General features: G+C 39.3%; 1 protein-coding gene across 1 annotated transcript in view; it reads left to right on the plus strand.

Moving 5' to 3' along the window:
* EFCAB5 (EF-hand calcium binding domain 5) overlaps window positions 1–20,183 on the plus strand; it is a 177,094-nt gene that overhangs the window by 112,575 nt on the left and 44,336 nt on the right. Inside the window, exons 16-19 of the mRNA XM_042780486.1 lie at window positions 10,079–10,368; window positions 11,889–12,058; window positions 12,733–12,961; window positions 15,869–16,021. Coding sequence (XP_042636420.1) covers window positions 10,079–10,368; window positions 11,889–12,058; window positions 12,733–12,961; window positions 15,869–16,021 — 842 coding nt within the window. The remainder of the gene's footprint in view (window positions 1–10,078; window positions 10,369–11,888; window positions 12,059–12,732; window positions 12,962–15,868; window positions 16,022–20,183) is intronic.

The following is a 20,183-nucleotide window of genomic DNA, read 5'->3' on the forward strand; positions in this document are numbered from 1 at the left end:
TGTGAACTGCTGTATGAAAAGTGAATTTACTCTGTAAATCTTCACCCAAATCAAAATAAAATTTAAAAAAAAAAAAGAAAAAAGAGGGAAAAAAAAAAAAAGAAAATAGAGCCAAGAGTAGAGTATATCCTTTGGACCCAAAATCCCTGTGCTGAACCTCCTCAATCCAGGAGACAGAGAGCTGTGACACCAGAGACAGTGAGAAGCAACAGAAACAACAGCACCAGAACCGAAAGATTGGCATGAAACAGAGCAGTGGGCTTGCTGGCAATGTAGCAAGAAAGCTGAGTGGCTTAAGGGTGCCTCTAGTCACTTATCCGTGGAGACAGGCTCACTGACCCACAGAGCAAGAATGCTGAATGCCATCGAGCTAAGACTTACTGGCACAGGAGGGTGCCTCTGAACACTTATCGACAGAGCTACAAGAGCTTTGTAACACTTGCCCACGCAAGGCAGAAGCCAAGTGGCTGCTGGAATGAGAGGCCTAAAGGCCAAGGACCAGAGAGAGGCTTGCCTGTGGACACTGCTGAGAAGAGGCTGTCCTGACTGAAGAACTGCATCCTGAGTCATTTCTGATCCTGAAATGTAACCTGTTATTTCCCTAACAAACCCCATAATTGTAAGTATAGTCTGTGAGTTTTGTGTAAACATTGCAACAAATTATCAAACCCAGCAGAGAAGCAGAAAGTGCGTAGGAGGGACAGTTGGTGACAGAATTGGTATAAAGGTTGGAGGGTGGAGGCATGTCTGACTTCTGCCTCACAGGAATTAGCCTTCAGTTGTTGATCTTGATCCTCTTCCTCCCTTGTAAAGTTAGAGGAGGTCAGATGCTGTCTCAACATCATTTAAACAGAACGTCACGTGAAGATGCACCTATTTGCCAATGAGCATCTGAGGCAACTGAAAGCTGAGAGAGATGAGAAAGAATTTTTGCCTAGAGACTTTGGAGTGAGCCAACACCCTGAATTCAAACTACCAGGCTCCAGATATGTGAGATAATAAAATTTTGTTATTGAAAGTTAAAAAATCAATACATAAACAAACAAACCAGAATCCAAATGTCCACAGAGAATATTTTCTCTGTGATTCACAAGACAAAATTGTCCCTAGATTGTACACCTGATACCATGAGGATGATGCTATAATATGGCTGAAATGTTTCCATGAAGCTGACTAGTAGAGGAAATTACAAAATGACCAAAAGAGGACTGTGATCTAAGAGTAAGCCATTTGAAAAGTCACTTTTTTATGACTTAAATGACTGAAGATACTTTGTTGGCTCATTTAAGTTAACAAAACTGAGTTCAGGCCAGACAGCAGTCTAGTTTAGCAACTAAAAGAAGCCATTGTCCATCTGCTTTTCTGTCTTTGACAGTTTGTCTTCAAGATAGGTTTCAAGACTCTCATTGTACTTTCAGCATAATACGGCTGAAAAGCTAGTCCTACCCAATCTTGTTACCAAATTTTTCCCTCAACTGTAGATGTTCAGCATTTAAGGAGAAATATGATTGTGCTGGTGTACCATACCACTAAGCTATGTACCATACCTCCAGGGATTGGAGGTTTTCTTGTTGTTGTTGTTGTGTTTTGCAGGGAGGAGGGTACTAGGTATTTACTGAGAGGGTGCCAGGGTTACTTAACATCCTGCAGGATAGAGGCAGTCTTGCACAATGAAAAGTCATCCCACCCAAAATGCCAAAGGTGCCCCATTGAGAAACACTGCACATGTAAGTTTTAGTTTGCAATTTCTGCTCAAAATGATAGAATATAAACAAAATAATGTGCCAATTTAAAAGAAGGTTACAAGTTTTGTAAAACTTTTCCAGGATTAATTGAGCAGATGGAATTAGTGATCATAACACTTGTGCCCAGAGTCTCTATTTATTGCATGTAACTGCCTTATGTTAAACCCATCTAAGACTTTCCATGGCTTCCTTTGACTCTCTATTTTCCTGTTCTAACACACTGGGTGATGGCAAGAGACAGGGAGTAAAATCAAAGCAGCACACTGTCACAATTAATAGCATCTATTGTCTATTCCTGAGAATGACCAGATCAGGGTAATGGACACTGAAGTTTCCCAGTCCTATTGTCTCCTTCCATATAGCAGTGGTCACCAGACAAAACAGGCTGAGTCAACCTGATTCACACGAATAGCTGTTTATTTAAACTAATCATAACCAAGCCAGTGAGAGAGACCATAATGGCAAGAAATCCTAAACACACAGATATAATCACTTCAAGACCACCACCTCACCACCTCCTCTGTCCACCAACCTCCTCAACTGTTCCTCAGTGCTTCTCCCAAGGTGAAGCAACCATGCATTGTTCTAATCCTGATTACTGTTTATTGCATACATAAATATCTTATTATCACCAGCCTGAAACCTCTTAACATAGGTCTGGGAAAGGTTCCTGTTCCTGTGCAAGCCAGTCTTTGTAGAAACTTTGTTCCACTTGACCAGTTTGTATTCTTATTTTAAGGAGATATACATAATTTCTCCTTTGAAACTTCCCCCTTGATTATGTTTCTCTCAGCCAATAATGAAAGTTGTTCTTTGTCTTGCTGATTAGAGCAACTTAGCATAATATTGAAAACACTTATGTCCACACGATTGTGTGATTGTGTGATAAAAATCAATCCAAATCCTTTAAACGAGTAAAACTACATTTCTGATGCCTTCCTGTTGATTCTCAGTTTTACTCTCCACTTTAGACAGTCCTAACCCTCTAATAGAAAGCAGAAATTATTGAGCAATATCATTAATATCATATGCAAGTAAAATTTTTCTGAAGGTAATTCAAGCAATGGTTGTAGCAGTTCATTGACAGGAATTCAAGCCAGATTCAGAAGAGGACGTAGAATGAGGGATATCATTACTGATGTCAGATAGACCTTGGCGAAAAGTAAACACCAGAAAGTTGTCTACCTGTATTTTATTGACTATACAAAAGCATTCAACTGTGTGAATCATAACAAATTATGGATAACATGTGGAGAATATGCTCATGGGGAACCTGTACGTAGACCAAGATGTAGTCGTTCAAATAGAACAAGGGGATACTGTGGTTTAAAATCAGGAAAGGTGTATGTGTCAGGGTTGTATCTTTCACTGTACTTATTCAATCTGTATGCTGAAGAAATAACCCAAGAAGCTGTACTATATGAAGAAGAACGTGGCATCGATGTTCAAGGAAGACTCATTAACAACCTGTGATATGCAGATGACAGAACCTTGCTTTCTGAAAGTGAAGAGGACTTGAAACACTTACTAATGAAAATTAAAGACTACAGCCTTCAGTATGGGCTATACTTCAACATAACACACACACACACACACACAAATCCTCAAAACTGGACCAATAAGCAACATCATGATAAACAGAGAAAATATTGAAGTTGTCAAGGATTTCATTTTACTTGTATCCACAACCAGTGCCCATCAAAGCAGCAGTCAAGAAATAAAACAATGTATTGCATTGGGCAAATCTGCTGCAAAAGACCTCTTCAAAATGTTTAAAGCAAAAATGTCACTCTGAAGACAATGGTATGCTTGCCTCACACTGTGGTATTTTCAATCACCTCATATGCATAGGAAAGCAGGACAATGAATAAGAAAGACTAAAGAATTAATGCCTTTGAATTATGGTTTTGGTGAAGAGTGATAACAACAAAGAAGTAACAACACTCTTCCCATTTCCTCCCTGTGTTTACTGTTTCCATTCGTCCTTCTTTCCTATCCCTTCCTACCTTCTGAGCTTTATTTCTGGACAAATGCTGAGAAAAATCCTTATGATCCCATATGGTTGATTGTTCTAAGGAGTGCAGACCTCCCTGGTGTTGCTGTTCACCTTATAGGTCTGTCTACCATTTGACTGAAAGTTGAGCCATGGGGTAAGTGAAGTTTCAGGCTCGAAGGGTGTCTAAGGGCTGTAGTTTTGGAGGTTCTACTAGTCTCTATCAGACCAATAAGCCTGGCCCTTTTTATGATTTTGAATTTTGTTCCACATTTTTCTCCCACTCTATCTAGGACTTCCTACTGTGATCCTTTTCAGAGTGGTCAGCTGTGGTCTAGGTCTTCATGTCTCAGGGTCACGGAAGCTGGGATTCATTTGATCCATTAGCCCTTTGATTTTCTTTACTCTTCTTTGCTCTGGATGGGGAGAGACCAATAGTTGCTACTGTTTTTGTCATTTACATGTGCCTTTTTTCATTATAATGTCATTATTATAAGACATGGGGGTCACATAGCCAGAGGAATCCAGAGTGCAATATATTGCAGAGTTCTTTGTCCAAGACCTTAACTCTACATAGTTAAATTCTTTCTGTGTCCTCAGCTACATTTACTCTTTTTTTCCCCTCCCTGCACTCACTCCTTCCCTTCATCCTTCCTTCCCATCTCTTTCCATCTTCCTAGCTCTATCCCCAGGAGCTCTGGTAGCATAGTGCCTAAGGCACTTGACTGCCCACCAGAAGGCTGGAGGTTCAAACCCACCAGCCACTCCTCGGAAGGAAGGTTGGGCAATCCTACTTCCGGAGTGATACTGCCTCAGAAACCCAAGGAGGGGTCGCTATGAGTCAGGGCCGACTCAACGGCAAACAACAACAACAACAACAACAGCTCTATCCCTGGGCAAATGTTGTCTTCTTGATTTCATATGCTTCATTGCTCTAATGAGTACATACCCTCCTGATATTACTGTTCACCTTATAGACCTGTCTATCATTAGGCTGACAGTTGAGTCACGGGTGTTAAGTTCAGTTCCTAGCTTGAACAGTGCCTAAGGGCCATAGTCTCAGGAGTTCCACCAGTTTTCATCAAACTAGTAAGCCTGGTCTTTTTAAATTATTATTATTCACTTTGGAACTCTGGAACAAAGAATTATTGAGGAACTCCTTTTATGAGTTTGAGTTTTGTTCCATATTTTCCCCCACTCTATCTGGGACCTCTTATTGTGATCCTTTTCAGAGTGGTTAGCAGGGTAGCCAGGTACCATCTAGTTCTTCTGGTCTCAGGGTCATGGAGGTTGGGGTTTATGTGCTCCATTAGTCCTAATTATTTCCTGTGTCTTTGATTTTCTTCACTCTTCTTTGCTCCTGCTCATTAACTTTTAAGACCCCAGTCACTACTCACCAAAGTAGGGTGCTCTGTGGACTATGTTACTCAAGTTACTATGGTCCTGAGCCTCCACACCCAGTGACTCATTCCCTGAAGGTGTTTGGTTATGACTGAGACATTTTTATAACTTTTACATTCATGGATATATTTGTAGCTACCTTTACTCTTGAGGTTAAAAGAATCCAAACCACTCCATAATTCTGCCTATTTTATCCTGCTTTATCTCTTTGCCTCCAAAAGGTTTTGATTCACTCTTCAAGTCTGGCTGACTTACAGGTTTCTCCTGAATTTACTAACTTAACTCTGTATTCTCCATGATGACTTTTTTTCCTCTTATAAATTTCTCTTCTGATCAATACTTCCCTTTCAAAATCAACTAAAATTCTTGTACAATAAGTCCCCCATTCATTTGATCAGATCCCAATACAAATGCCTTTGCTCTTCACTGAGCTTAAGGTTTTATCAGGCAACTTTGGCACACCAGAGAAAAAGAGTTACTTCAGTATTTTAAAAAATCATTGCATGGGTTTATTTTCAGATGTTCCCAAGTTTATCAGTTGTCATATTATGTTCATTAGCTGTGGCAAATTTATTGTTGTTGTTGTTGTTGTTATGTGCCGTCGAGTCAGCCCTGACTCAAATTTATTAGCTGTGGCAAATTTCATAACACAGAACTATGTTCTGCAGAGGGAAGAACACTTGACAATGGTCAGGAGAACTGGGTTCCAACACTGGCTCTACGTCACTAAATGGTCAAGTGGCGAGTTCTTTAACCTCCATAGACTCTGGTCTCCTTGTTTGTTAAAGGAAAGAGTTAGGCATGATGAATTCTAGAATTTTGAGGCACATGAGGATGATGTTATAAAGAAATTCCAATATATCTGATTGAGACATAACACTAAGACTAGGCAGAAAGCTTAAAATGTAAAGGGTTAAACCAAGCAAATGAGAATGAGGAATGTAATGAGGAGGTAAAATCTGCTGCCAGAAGGAAATGTCTGCAAGCAGGAAGAACAAATTATTCTCTCCAATGGTAGGCTTCTGCAAAATGACTCTCTGACCACATATTGGTAGCCACCTGGCCTGAAGAGATGACTGCTGAGTTGATGGCAATATGGAAGAAGGGAAGATATAGTCTCTTAAAAAGGAAGAAAATTCTAAATTCAAACATTGGATAACAACTGATCAGCAAATCTTCAAATAGTTCTCTATTTTGTTGTTGTTTTTGCTCTACCCTTTTTAGCATCTCTTTCTGTGTCCAAAGATTAAAAACTGGAGTTTAAATAGCATAAAGTCACAGGATCAGAAGCTTATAAAAATGTCACTGCTGGTGTCCTCAAAATGGAAGTTTTCTACGGAAGGGGAAAATTGGACCTTTTATCCTGTAACTTCCCTTTTCATTTCTGTTTAATACAACCCAATTTTTTTGAGCAGAAATATCACAAATAAAAAACTATATGACATGTGACATGCTCTACATTGTTAAACCTAACAGAATAAATCATCCTCCCCCCATTACTTCCTATGGAATAACTATTAACTTGCTGGCTGTGCCCTTTAATTTATTTTTTAATTAAATGACAAGATTTGGTCTAATATATACATTTCTATTTAAGTAAGTATTTAACTCTCATAAAAATAATAACATTTTGGTGATGCATTCTATTACAAAATTCCAGAAATCTTGAACAATAAGACCCACATTTATTTAGAAAGTTTCATTTGAAAACTGTTTTTAAAAGAAACTAAAACTGGACAAGTAGTAGTGTATGACTGTTCCTTCACTTTGGAACTCTGGAACAAAGAATCACTGAGGAACTCCCCAATCTTTCCTTGATTTTCATGGAAATCTTCATTAAATGACACTTCTGAATATAACAGGTCAGTTTTTTGTAGTATGTCCTTCCTTTAGGATTGTTTCCTCATGATTATATTCAGGTTATCACATTAAGTGATACTGTTTTCTCATTGATTCCTATCAGAAGTCCTGTGATGATGATGTGATAGTTGGGGCTGTGTGTCTGTTTGGCTGGACCATAACTGTGAGTGGTTTAAGCATTTGTGACATGGTTATTCCCATGATGAGATTGGATGTATATGCTTTGAGCAGCCAATCTGTTGAAAGGGAGTTTCCCTAAAGGTGTGGCCTGCTTCCAATATATATATGGAGATCCTGGTTCTAGAGAGAAGCTTCTGGAGCTCTGGATCCTGTTGTGCTGCCTACAACTGTCTGTGAGCAAACAATCCACCATTCTTCCTGGTGATCTTGGATCTATCATCCACTGAAGCCAACAGCCAGTACACTGCTTGCCAACCCTGAGCTCCTCAGCTCCTGCAGCTGCGTAACTTGGGAAAAGGCTCCAGTATGATGTTTGATCCAGGAACTTGGGACTTGTCTGCTTCTGTAACTGTGTGTATCATGCTTGTAAAGTCAATAAAAAAGGGAAAGGCCCTCAACAAGATGGATTGACACAGTGGCTACAATGATGGGCTCAGGTATATCAAGGATCGTGGAGCTAGCACAGGACCAGGCAGTGTTCTGCTATACATAGGGTCGCCATGAGTCAGAGGTGACTTGGCAGCACCTAACAACAACCACAACTTGACTGTGTGAGTCATTTTCCTAAGATAAATTTCTCTCTCTATATATATATTTATGTATATAAGCTTTACTGGTTTTATTTCTCTAGACAACCCAGCCTAACACAGATGTTAACCTTAACCAGCTGTAAGATGATACCTGACAGGTCCCTCCTCTTTAAAGTTACTCTCTTTTCTTTTGTTATCAATACATATTTTGTGGGTGTACTTTGAAATTGTATGAATATTCCCTTCCTTGTCAAACTTTTCATTTATTCATTTATTATATCAGTATGGACTCATGGTTTGCTATTTTATTCAATGGGTTGTATTTCATTACTATCAGTATTTATTTATTTATTTATTTATTTTATTGTAAAATAACTATTTAATGATGACTTAAAAAATAATGCACAAATTTCTAAAACATGAGAAAAAGAAAGCTATGGAAGGATACATAAAATACTGTAAAACATACCATAGTATGTTTTTGAGGAATATGTAAATAGTATTATAATGACATGCATGTTGTTGTTGTTATTTGGCGTTGAATTGGACCTGACTCATAGTGACCCCTCCTTGGGTTTCCAAGGCAGTATCACTATGGAAGTAGATTGCCCAACCTTCCTTCCGAGGACACAAGATGTGATTATTTTTGTTGGGATAGAAGACAAATGCAATCAATCAGGGAAGGGTGAAAGGGCACTGGAGCTGCAATATTTTATTTCTCTTTTTTAAATTTCAATTTTTTTATTGTGATTTTGGTGCAAATTTACAAAGCAGATTAGTTTGCTTCTCAACATTTCATGCACATTTAGTTTCACAGCCTGATTACAATCCCCAACCATAAAAGCTCTCCTCCCATTTCCTCCCTGTGACTATCCCTTCCCTGTGCCCTGCTTATCTGTGCATTCCCGTCTATCCAGCTTTCTCTCTATGCAAATGCTGCCCTTTTGATGTCTTGTGGTTGATTGTTCTAGGGGGTGCATCTCCCTGGGGTAGGTGTTCTGCTTGTAGATCTTTCTACCATTTGTCTGAGAGCTAATCCATGGAAGTGAGTCCACTTCCAGGCCTGAAGGTAACCCAGCACCATAGTCTCGGGTGTTCCACCAGTCTCTATCATTATTTATTTTGATGATTAAATTGTCCCAAATTTGACCACTGGGAGTTCTTTCAAGATGGTTCCTGTGTTTTCCACAACCCCTCCTCCCTTATCAGACTCTCCTCCCCCAAGTTCCCTCACTTCTGACCTACTAACTACCACCACTCCTTTGGGTTTGATAAATTGCTAGAATGACTCAAGAGAACTCGTGGAAAGTCCTGTAATTATCATCATAGTTTTATTATAGGAAAAAGGTACATATGAAAAGATGCATGTCTGGGAGGGTCTCCAACACAAGCTTCCATGTCCCAAAAAGGGATTCATTGCTCCCCCACACCCCACATGCAGTTGATGTCTTTCCATTGAGATTCAGTGTCTAAGGTTTTTATTGAAGATTTTTGCCATATCATCATGAGGTGGTTCATTATGAGGTTATAGCATGAAGTGGGTCCCTGTGGCCTGGCAAGCCTTCACCCAAGAGCTACATCACCATCATAACCTATCAGCTCTGGTCTGGAGACCTGTAGAGACCAAAGACACCTCAATTACTCAGGAAATTCCAACAGTTTAGAACTGTCACTCAGGAACCAAGGACAAAGAATAAATTACTTTGAATAAAGTTAAATCTTTACCCCACTAGTTTAATTTTACATATCTTGAGAATTATTATTGGTAACCTGAGTATAAAGTGATAAAAGCTGGTTTGGGGTTATGAAATCAGGAATGGAGAAGTGTGGCCACAAGATTAATTGCCAAAGAATAACAGATTGGATTCAGTGGTCTAATAGATATGGAAAGCAAAAAGTGGGGAGGAGTCAAAGTTGACCTTGAGGTTTCACCTGGGGAAGTTGTTGTTGTTGTCATGTGTGCCTTCCAGTTGGACCCAACTCATAGCAACCCCTCCTTGGGTTTCTGAGGCAGTATCACTACAGAAGTAGATTGCCCAACCTTCCTTCCTAGGAGTGGCTGGTGGGTTTGAACCAACAGCCTTCTAGTTAGCAGTCAAGTGCCTTAGCCACTATGCTACCTGAGCTCCCCCTGGGGAAGTAGAAGAATTAAAAAAAAAAAAAAAAAGCAAGGGTAATGACATAGGAGTCATGTTGAGTTCAGCATAGGGCACCACAGTAAAGACGACTCAAAGATGCTTTTGATATACCTGTTTCTCTACGGCAGTGGTTGTAAGGAGCTTCAGTTTGCTGTAAAAGGAGAATGAAAATGTTCCCCATGTATAAACAAACTTTTTGTTAATTCTTGGTTTTGTGTTTATGTCTTTTAGCTAAACTACACATCCAGTTTCCAAAGCCACACCCTGGTAACGAAGTGAAATTATCTTCAAAACAGTTTCAGAAATATATAGAATTGGTTGTATCTGAACTCAGGGGCAATGAAGACCAGGTTCTGGAAAGTGTTGTGGAGTTCCTGATGAGTGCTTTACAGACGAGCCATATTGAGAGTCTGAGGAATTCCGCCAGGCAGAAGTGGCTGCACCGAATCCAACGTGCTGCAGAGACTAGTGGAGTATCAGTGGAGCCAGTGTACACTGAGACCTTTAAGGCCCTCACCCAGGTGTGATTTCTAAAATGATCTATAAAAGGAAATATTTCCTCACAGTGTGTAATGTTCAGTGGTTGCAAAGGTGGAAAACACTACATTTTCCTGAAAAGTTGCTGCTGTAGATGTTGTCTTCATTCTAGTGCACTACAATGACCCAAAGCCTAAGAGAAATACAACTGGAATGATTGCAGGTGGACAGGGTAGAAGCAGAAGAGAAAAAGTAGGAAAAACCAAATTCTGTCTTGGGACTTCTAATTTCATCTGTGCTGAGAGTCAAATAAACCTAGAGCAGATGATAGACTGGTATTGAAAAATACCAGGAAGATGTGCAAGCAGTTTAAAGTACATTTACCTTACATGGCATTTGGGGAGTTAGGTTGAAAATGAAGTGTATTTAAATCTAAAGGCATTTCAAAGTATAATCCAGTATCATACAATATTTCACTGAATTGCCTAGAAGCAAATGGAAATTGTTACAGAATCTTGTCACTTAAATACGTGGCCCAGATGGGTTACCCTTCAGAGACACTCATCTTGCTGCTCCTCCCAGCCAGAAACAGCATGGTTGTCATTTACACATATCACAGATTCCATTGATCCAGGGATTCTGTGCCATTTATCAGTTTAATAATGACACTTGCTTATTGAATCATCTCCTGAATGGCTGGCTGAATTTTCCAATGTGGTTAGAAATGGTGTGACCAGTAAAAGGAAACCAATCATGAAAAAGAGATGTTAATCCAACTTGCATCAGAAATCTGTGGTATCCTAAGAGAAGCTTTAATACATGTTGTTAATAACTCCATAGATCTTTTATGTGGAAAAAGAGGAAAGCAAAAGAAAAAAAATACATAAAAAACAAACTCAAAGAATATATATCAAGGAAAGTGTTTCTCATGTCCCCGATTTATGGACATGTTCAATATGTGTATTGACATTACAATATTGTCAATAACATAATATTTTAGATACAGAATTTTCAGTTATTTTAATAAGAAATAGCTTAGTAAAGCAATCTGAGATCCCAAAAAAACCTTTCATGTAATGACATAGGTTGAATTTCATAATTCTTTGAGATAATTTTTTTTTCCACATTCACATCACAATAGATAGTCAAGAAAAATAAGTAAAATGAAGGCAGCTTCTTGCTCAAGCTCTCTAAAATAAATAAATTTTAACTGAAGTTCAGACATTATGACTGTAGGTCAAAGGATCCAAGTTGTAAGTCTCTAAATTTGGGTAGATTTGATATTTATATTTATATCTTCTAAATGTATTTTACTATTTTTAAAATAGTAAACTTGTCTATTGGCGTAGCACAAATTAATTCTACTCACTAAAACTCAGGTTTAGGGGACATCTGTGGTGTGAGCCTTCTTCCCACTGCCCATGAATGATAATATCTGCATCATTTATTCAGGAAAATGAAGTTATTAGGACCAGATGCAGAAACTGGCTAATGAAGGAGACATGATTAGAGGAGTAGCTCTTTGGCTGTTGGCTAATAAATGATCAGAAACATTTTGCCATAGGATGCTGAAGCCCATGGAAATAAAAGGATCAGTGCCCATATTTCTCTCTTAGAAGAAAATGTACTACTGCCTGATAGAGGGAATGTTCTGTTGAGGAATGTGGCTTGTACCTTAGACGATGCTCCATTTGTATTGAACAGAGTTCTATACAGGGACATGAAAGGAATTAGGTAAGAACTTAAAGAAGTTGGATTCACCCCTTTAAGATAATAATTCTCTTTCTCAAGTAAACTAACATTGAAATCCTAAGTTAGCTGCTCAAGAGATAACGTCTCAAACCACCAGTGCTTCTGGAATGGGAGCTGATCCACTTCTAGTCCTGATGGTTTCACCTGATCATTTCTAGGGCTCTCTTTTATGTGATGATTTGCCCATGTAGGGACTCTGCTTCACAATATCAGTTCAATTACTTCTGCCTACTCTGTAAATTATGTCTCCGGATTTTCTCTGTTAAGATCTAAACTTGGTTCTTAAAATCTTTCTTACAAGTCAGAGTCTCCAAAATGGTCATTTTATCTGAGTCAAAAAAAAAAAACAAAAAACCAAACTCACTGCCGTCAAGTCAGATCCGACTCATAGCAACCCCTCCTTGGGTTTCCGAAGCGGTATCACTACGGAAATAGATTGCCCAACCTTCCTTCCAAGGAGTGGCTGGTAGGTTTGAGCCACCAGCCTTCTGGTTAGCGATCTTAGGCACTATGTCACCAGAGCTTCTTATCTGAGTCCACTTCTCTAATATTTAATGCCGGTGATTGTGAATGGAGACTTGATCAAGTTTCCTGCATGGTTTAATCTAAACCTCCCCCCTCTGACTTTTCCTCATCCTGGTATTTCTATTCCTCAGCTTTACAGTAGTGGATGAAGGGAAGCCAATCCATGTCCCCCAAGTTCAGCACCACGGGAACATCTTCTTCTGGAACCGTTCCCGCCGTAGGAATGATCGTAATGGGTCATTCTTGGCTCTGCCACTTCAGGATGCATATATGAGGATCTTTGGGGTTATTGCTGTCGACACCCTAAGAGATCCCCAGGAAATAAACATCTTCCTGCCTCATGAGATCAGATTCTACCAGGTAAGTCATAGAAGGAATTACTCAAGGTCAATGGTTAGAATAGTTTCTCCTTTTAAGCTTTTAAAAAAGTGACACCTGAAACCAAAAGAGAATAAATCTGTGTAAATATAGACAGTGTCATCCTGCTTGTTCCTGTCCCCTGAGTGTATGCACCAGTCTTTGGAGAGGCTTCTCGTTACTCAGAGAAGGATTCTGAGCCTCAGTTGCACATCCATGCCTCAGCTCCTCAAGGAAGGTTGTTAATATTGTCCGATAGTATTAATCACAGGAGCAGTATCTTATGCTGCAGAACAGAAATCCAACTATTGTTAGACCACTAAGATCCACAGAGTAGAAATGCCCTTTTAGAAGGGACATATTTATGCTTTATCAGTAGTGATAACTAGAAATTCTTTGCTCTTTCTACAAATATTGCTAAATATGATGTGCATTTTCATAGCTCTTGATTTCAATGTTATAATTTTTGAGGACAAAGAATTAAGAAAATAAACGTTTCTTGAGTGTCCATAATTTCAAATTAGATCACAAAAAGAATAGGCCCTGTTAAGAATACAAAATAGCTGGAACATTTCCACAAACATTTTAATTTAGTTTTATGAATAAAAATTGCAAAGCAGAAAGATTGAGAGCCATTATAGAGGCAGTGGATTGTGGATTTAGCAGCAAGTCACAAACTTGCTATGCACTTGTCATTTGCTCCCCTATAAGCCTCTGACTCTGTATTTATTTACTATTATTTTCCATTGTCTCTTCCTACTTATTGGTTATATACATTGAGGAAAGTAGCAGAATCTCCTTCTCCAGACATCTTTTTAATAATAAGGTTCATTCTCATGTGAATGATGTAAAGATATTAAGCAAAATGAAGATAATATAGTTATTAGTAGGTGGACTATATATAGTCTTGTTAGAAAGCATGTCAGAATAAATTATAAATTGATTCACTGTTCCTTAGAGGTAAAGGCTCCTGTGATACCTTGAGTCCTTATGTAAAATGCTGATGATTTTAAAGAATTTATGGTTCCTTGAGTTTCTTGACATAATATCACAGGAGTTCTAAGCATTTCCTGTGGAACAGGGTCTCTTTATGCCTATCCAAGGACCAAGCACATCCTATACTGATGTTCTGATGATAGTAGCCATATAAAGATACAGACATTAATATTGGAATCAGATAAGGGCAGCTCCTACCTATTTTCCCAAGGCTGACATTAGTTCTTGACTTTTAAAGGCTTTTTTTCTCCGTTTCAAAGAACGTTGTTGTAGTTGTTATGTGCTGTCGAGTTGGACCTGACTCATAGCAACCCCTCCTTGGGTTTCCGAGGCAGTATCACTATGGAAGTAGATTGCCTTCTTTCCGAGGAGTGGCTGGTAGGTTCGAACCTCCAGCCTTCTGGTTAGTAGTCAAGTGCCTTAGGCACTATACTACCAGAGCTCCTATTTCAAATAGTGACACTATTCTCTGGTAGCAAACATCACAAATTTAACTGGTGATCATCAGGAAGCATAACAAATTATGTGGATCTTACCGTTAAACTCTTCTTACACTTTTGATTTCTTGGTGATCCTTTTTTCATAGCAGAATCTAGAACACTGACTTTTGAGAACTGATGAGTAGTAATTTGTAGGAAGTAGATCATCACTAATTAATGATGGGTTCTTAGATATGCCACTGAAAGCATAAGCAAGAAAAAACAAAATAGATAAATAGAGTATCATTCAAAAGGACTTTATCAACAAAGTGAAGTGACATCCTACAGACCAGGAGAAAAATTTGGGGAACCATATATTGGGTAAAGGTCTGATATCCAGAATATATAAAGAACTGTTACAACTCAATGACAAAAAGACAATCCAATCAAAAAATGAGTAAAGGATCTGAATAAATATTTTACCAAAGAGAATATTCAAATAACCCACAAACACAAGAAAAAATGCTCATTGTCATTAGCCATTAGGGAGATGCAAATTAAAACCACAATGAGATACCACTTCACCCCCACAGGAAAGGTGGGGGAAGATGTGGCATTCTGCTCTCGTAAATCCTATGGGGCAGGTCTACTCTGTCCTATAGGTTCACTATGAGTTGGAATCGACTCAATGGGAAGGAGTTTTTCAGAATAGTTAAGATTGAAAAAAAGAAACCAGAAAATAACACGTTGCTGAAGATATGGAGAAATAGGAATCTCATCTACTGCTGTTGGGATTGCAAAATGATACAGCTGGTGTGGAAAACATTTTGGCACTTACTCAGAAAGTTAAACATAAAGCTACCATATGAGCCAACAATTCTACTCTCAGGTATATACCAAAGAGACTTAAAAGTAGCAATGCAAACAGACATGTACACCAGTGTTCATTGCAGCACTATTCACAAGGGAGAAACAACTGAAATGCCCATCAACATTTGAATGGATTAATGGATGAATGGATTAAAAAAATTGTGGTATATACAAACAATGGAATATTACTCTGCCGTAAAGAGAAATTTAAGTCTGGTTACATGCCACAACGTGAGTGAACACTGAAAACATTATGCTGAGTGAAATAAGTCAATCACAAAGGCAAATAGTGTATAATCTCACTGATATGAAATGCCTAGAATAGGCAAATGTATAGAGATCAGAGTTTAATAGTGATTGCAAGGGATAGGAAGAAGGGGGAAAAGGAGAAATCAGGAAGCAGTAAGTTTCTGTTTATGGTGGTGGAAAATTTGACAAGGGATATTAGTGATGGTTCCATATGATTGATGTAATTGGTCTTACTGAATTGTATACACAAAAATGTTAAATTGGAATATATTGTGTTATTTATTTTTACAGTAGCAGAAAAATAACCCAATTGATGCATTACAAGTTACTGTATTATTTTAAAAAGGAAAGCCAATTTGTATTTATCTCTCTGCAGGGTGTTGCCAATGTCTTTAGCACTGCCTACCACTATGTACACAGCCGGGAGCACATCTTGGATGTTATCATCACTGGCACTGGCTGGCTGTATGGCGTCTTACCCAGCATCAATACCATCACTACATACTTTGTTGAGCCTGGCCCACAACAGGTAGACAAAGCTGGACAGTGTTACACTAGGGTAACAATTTCTATAGTTTTGCTACTTGGTGTTAAACATACTAGATTGATCTTATTTTTAAAATCTCTTACTATGTTTCTAGATTTAGATCTTACAGACAAAGTCAAATGAGTCAAAATCAAAGTCAAACAAGATGTTATTGTCTTGCTAATATTTTAAAACTTTATTTAGTTAGCTAACAGGACTAACTGGGGACATATTTTCTATGACTTCAACTCAAGACCCTTCATGGTGAGTGATATGATCTATGACAAACTCTTAGGCAAAAGGAGGAACTGATAGACTTATGTGACCAAAATGAAGAAAAAGGAAAAGTTAAGCTGGTTTCTAGGGTGACCAGATCCAGGGATTTGATCCTATCAGGACTGTCTCATGCTCTTTCTCTCCCCAGTTCTCATCTTCACTTCTCTCTGCACATTGCCTTTGTCTTCTCCAGCTAATGATGGGCCTTCTCCACAGGGCAAGCCACATCTTTAGTGTATTAGTTTCCTAGGGCCATGATAACAATGTACCACAAACCAGGTGGCTTAAAACAACAGAAATTTATTCTCTCATATCTGGAGGCTGGAAGTCCTAATTCAGGGTGTTAGTAGGGCCATGCTCCGTCTGAAAGTTCTAGGGGAAGACCCTCTTTGGTCTCTCCCAGCTTCTGGTAACCCTAGTTATTCCTTGGATTGTAGTTTTATCACGTCAATCTCTGCCTCTATGGTTACATGACATCTTCCTTCCATATGTCTTTCTGTCACTGTGTCTCTTCTCCTCTTCTTATGAGGACACCAGTCATCTTGGATTAGGGCCACCTTCCTGTATGACCCCATGTTAACATAAGTACATCTGTAAAGATGCTATTTCCAAATAAGACCACATTCACAGGTACCAGACATTAAGGGCTTGAACATACCTTTTTAAAGGACATCAGCCAACTCATAACACTTAGTAACTGGAAAGGAAAAGAATATTTCCTTCCTGTTCCAATTTGAAAAATCAAAGAAAAAAATCCCTTTTGATTCACCCGAATTATACCCAGGATGGGGAGCATACAGTAACTGGCAGCCTTCACAGTATCATATGGGTAGATGAGGGGCTGCTATTTTGGGAGGACATAATTATATCACACCAATCATAAAAAGGCTCCCTAGCTACAATGTGATGAATTCTTGCTGAATATTTGCTTTGCTTCTTTACACTTAAATTTAGTGTTTCCATATGATGAGAGCAAAGGGAATGGTATCTTCCTTTCAAGAAGGATAAATGACTGAAAAAGTCATGGTGTTCCCTTGTTTGGTGGCACGGCTTTGGTTGTCTCCTATTCCCTTAGCTTGTGCCCCCCGCCCCATGCCTCTCCCTTGTCCTACCCACTTCCTCCTTTCTTTCCATATGACCAGGTTCCTGCTTCCTTCCCACAGCATGATGAACCCTTGGCCAACTAGGGGGGAATTGTGGAGCTCTCTGGTGGGGTGGCCAGGCAGCAGAGATGAAGAATACCCAGTAGTGGACGCTGTTTCCAGGTGGGCTCCATGTGCCCTCAAGACTCAGGTGGATTACGGGATATGAAGGGGATAGGGATAGGGGTCGGAACACCTGGTCTAACCATTCACATAGGAGTGGGGCTGAAGCACACATGGTCCAGGAAGGATTCAGCTGGGAGGCCAATGTCCTCCCCAGGCTTAAAAAGCACCTTGTCCAAGTCTAAGGGAGATGACATTACCGTAGAGGTCAAGATCATTGCCTACAGCAGTCTGCAAGAAGAGTTGCTTTAGCAGAGAGAAGTTTTAGAACCATGACTCCAAGAACAAGGCCACAGACATCAAAACCCATTTAACTTTTGAACTTGAAAGGAGGTGAAGAAGACTATCTCCCCAGAAGGAGGAAAGGGAAAGAAGAAGGACCACTCAGCAACCGGGTCTGGGTAGAGTCATGCCTAAACTATCTGTCCAAGGGCTTAGCCAGGGGTTTATCCTAAGTGAAAGACACTACAGTGAAGTTTTGGTATTAAAAATGTCTGAGGGTCGACTAGGGTCACTTTCTATACCTCAGCTTCCCTTTCCCCCTTCCTTTTCTGCAGTCTCTGCATAGCACTCTTGCCTGCTCTGTGCCTCAAAAAGTTGATGGCATCAATGAGCCCTTGGCCTTCTAGGTAATGCTTGAGTTTGTCCAATGAGAGGCACGTGTAGGCAACTAGAAGGCAGAAGGAGAGTGAAGGTGGTGTATTTATGCTTCTGCCTCCCTCCCTGTCAGGTTGTGGGTTAGCTGTGTTCCTTTACTAAAAGCCACAGCTCCTGCCACATGGCCCTCTCCATGCAGCCATCCTGTCCAGGTTCTGGCAATTACTTACTTCTCTTGCCTTTTCAGGTAAAGGTGGTAACAAGTCCCCATTGTTACTAGCCCTAGGATTCTAAACTTTGCCCACATCTTCATAAACTTCCCTTTATCAGACTCTCCCCAAATAACCCAATTCCAATGTGTCGTCTGTTTCCTCTGGCACCTCAACTAATACTAATTATAAATTCAATTCTAAAATACCCCCCTCAACCCATCCCCATGTTCCTATGAGTGCAGAGTCTTGGAGGAAAAGGAATTCTTGTTCTGTTGACATAACTATTGATGAGGGAAAATTGGAGATTCAAATTCTCTTAAGTATGAAACTCAGGCTATTTTAGTTTATCATCTAAAGCCACCTTTGTCTAATTAGTTCATTGGAGTACCGAACTTGTAGGCAGAACAATGGTCCCCAAATGTGCCCATATCCTAATTCCCAGAACCTTTGAATATATTATCCAGATTATCCTGGATTATCTAGGAGTACCCAATCTAATCACTTGAGTCTTTAAAAGTGGACCCTTTCCTAGCTATGGTCTCTGAGAGATGGGCTGACAGAAGAGTAGTCAGAAAGATGGCACTGTGAGAAAGATTCAACAGTGAGATGAAGGGGGCTGTGTGCAAAGACTGAAGAGAAACCTCTAGGAGGTAAGGGAAGCCCCCAGCTAACAGCTAACAAAGAAACCAAGACCTCAGTTCTTATTTCCCTGAAGTCTTGAGAGGGACAAGTGGCTAGCATGTGTATATACCTGGTTTGCTATCTTAAGCCATATCAACAGAGGCCTTTGAAAAAACAAAAGCCAGAGATTACCTGGCTATTTCTGCTTTCTACTTCATCACATTCTTCTTCTAAGACTATGAACAGGTACAGACTTTTTGCTTAAAGAAAAGGAAGAAGATGGGAAATACTATCAGGAAGAGGAAAAGTACAATATAGTACTGCAATTAATGTTATCCCACCATGTATAATTGTTTTGTTAGTTGTCACTGAGTCAACTCTGACTCATGAAGACATTATGTACAATAGAAAGAAGGCTGTCTGGCCTATGCCACCTTCATGATTGCTGGTATGTTTGAGTCCATTTTTTTGCAGCTATTGTATCAATCCATCTCATTGAGGGTATCCCTTGTTTTTGTCACCCCTCAACTTTACCAAACATGATGTCCTTTTCTAGCAATTGGTCTTTCTTAATAACATGACCAAAGTAAGCCAGTTGAAGTTTCACCATCCTCACTTCTAAGGAACATTTTGTTTGTAAAGACTGGTTTGTTCATTCTTTTGGCAGTCCAAAGTATATTGAATATTCTTTGCCAACACCATAGTTCAAAGACATCAATTCTGCTGCTTCCTTTTGCATTATCCAACTTTTGCTTGTATATAATGCAATTGCATAGACCATTGCTTAGGTCCAATGCACCTTACTTATCAAAGTGACATCTTTGCTTTTTAAAACTTTAAAGAGACCTTTGCAGCAGATTTGTCCAGTGCACTATAAGTAGGCTTCAAGAATTGACGGGATACCCATTGAGATGTTTCAACAAACGGAAGCTGCACTAGGGGCATTCACTTGGCTATGCCAAGAGATCTGGAAGACAACTATCTGGCCAACTGACTGGAAAAGATCCATATTCGTACCCATTCCAAAGAAAGCTGATCCCACAGAATGTGGAAATTATTGAACATTGTCATTAATATCACATGCAAGTAAAATCTTTCTGAAGATAATTAAAAAATGGTTACAGCAGTATATTGACAGAGAACTTCCAGAAATGCAAGCTGGATTCAGAAGTTGTTGTTGTTGTTAAGTGCCGT

Source organism: Orycteropus afer, unplaced genomic scaffold (assembly GCF_000298275.1).
Source record: "Orycteropus afer afer isolate SDZICR_OR568_19922 unplaced genomic scaffold, OryAfe1.0 scaffold00042, whole genome shotgun sequence".
Taxonomy (NCBI): domain Eukaryota; kingdom Metazoa; phylum Chordata; class Mammalia; order Tubulidentata; family Orycteropodidae; genus Orycteropus; species Orycteropus afer.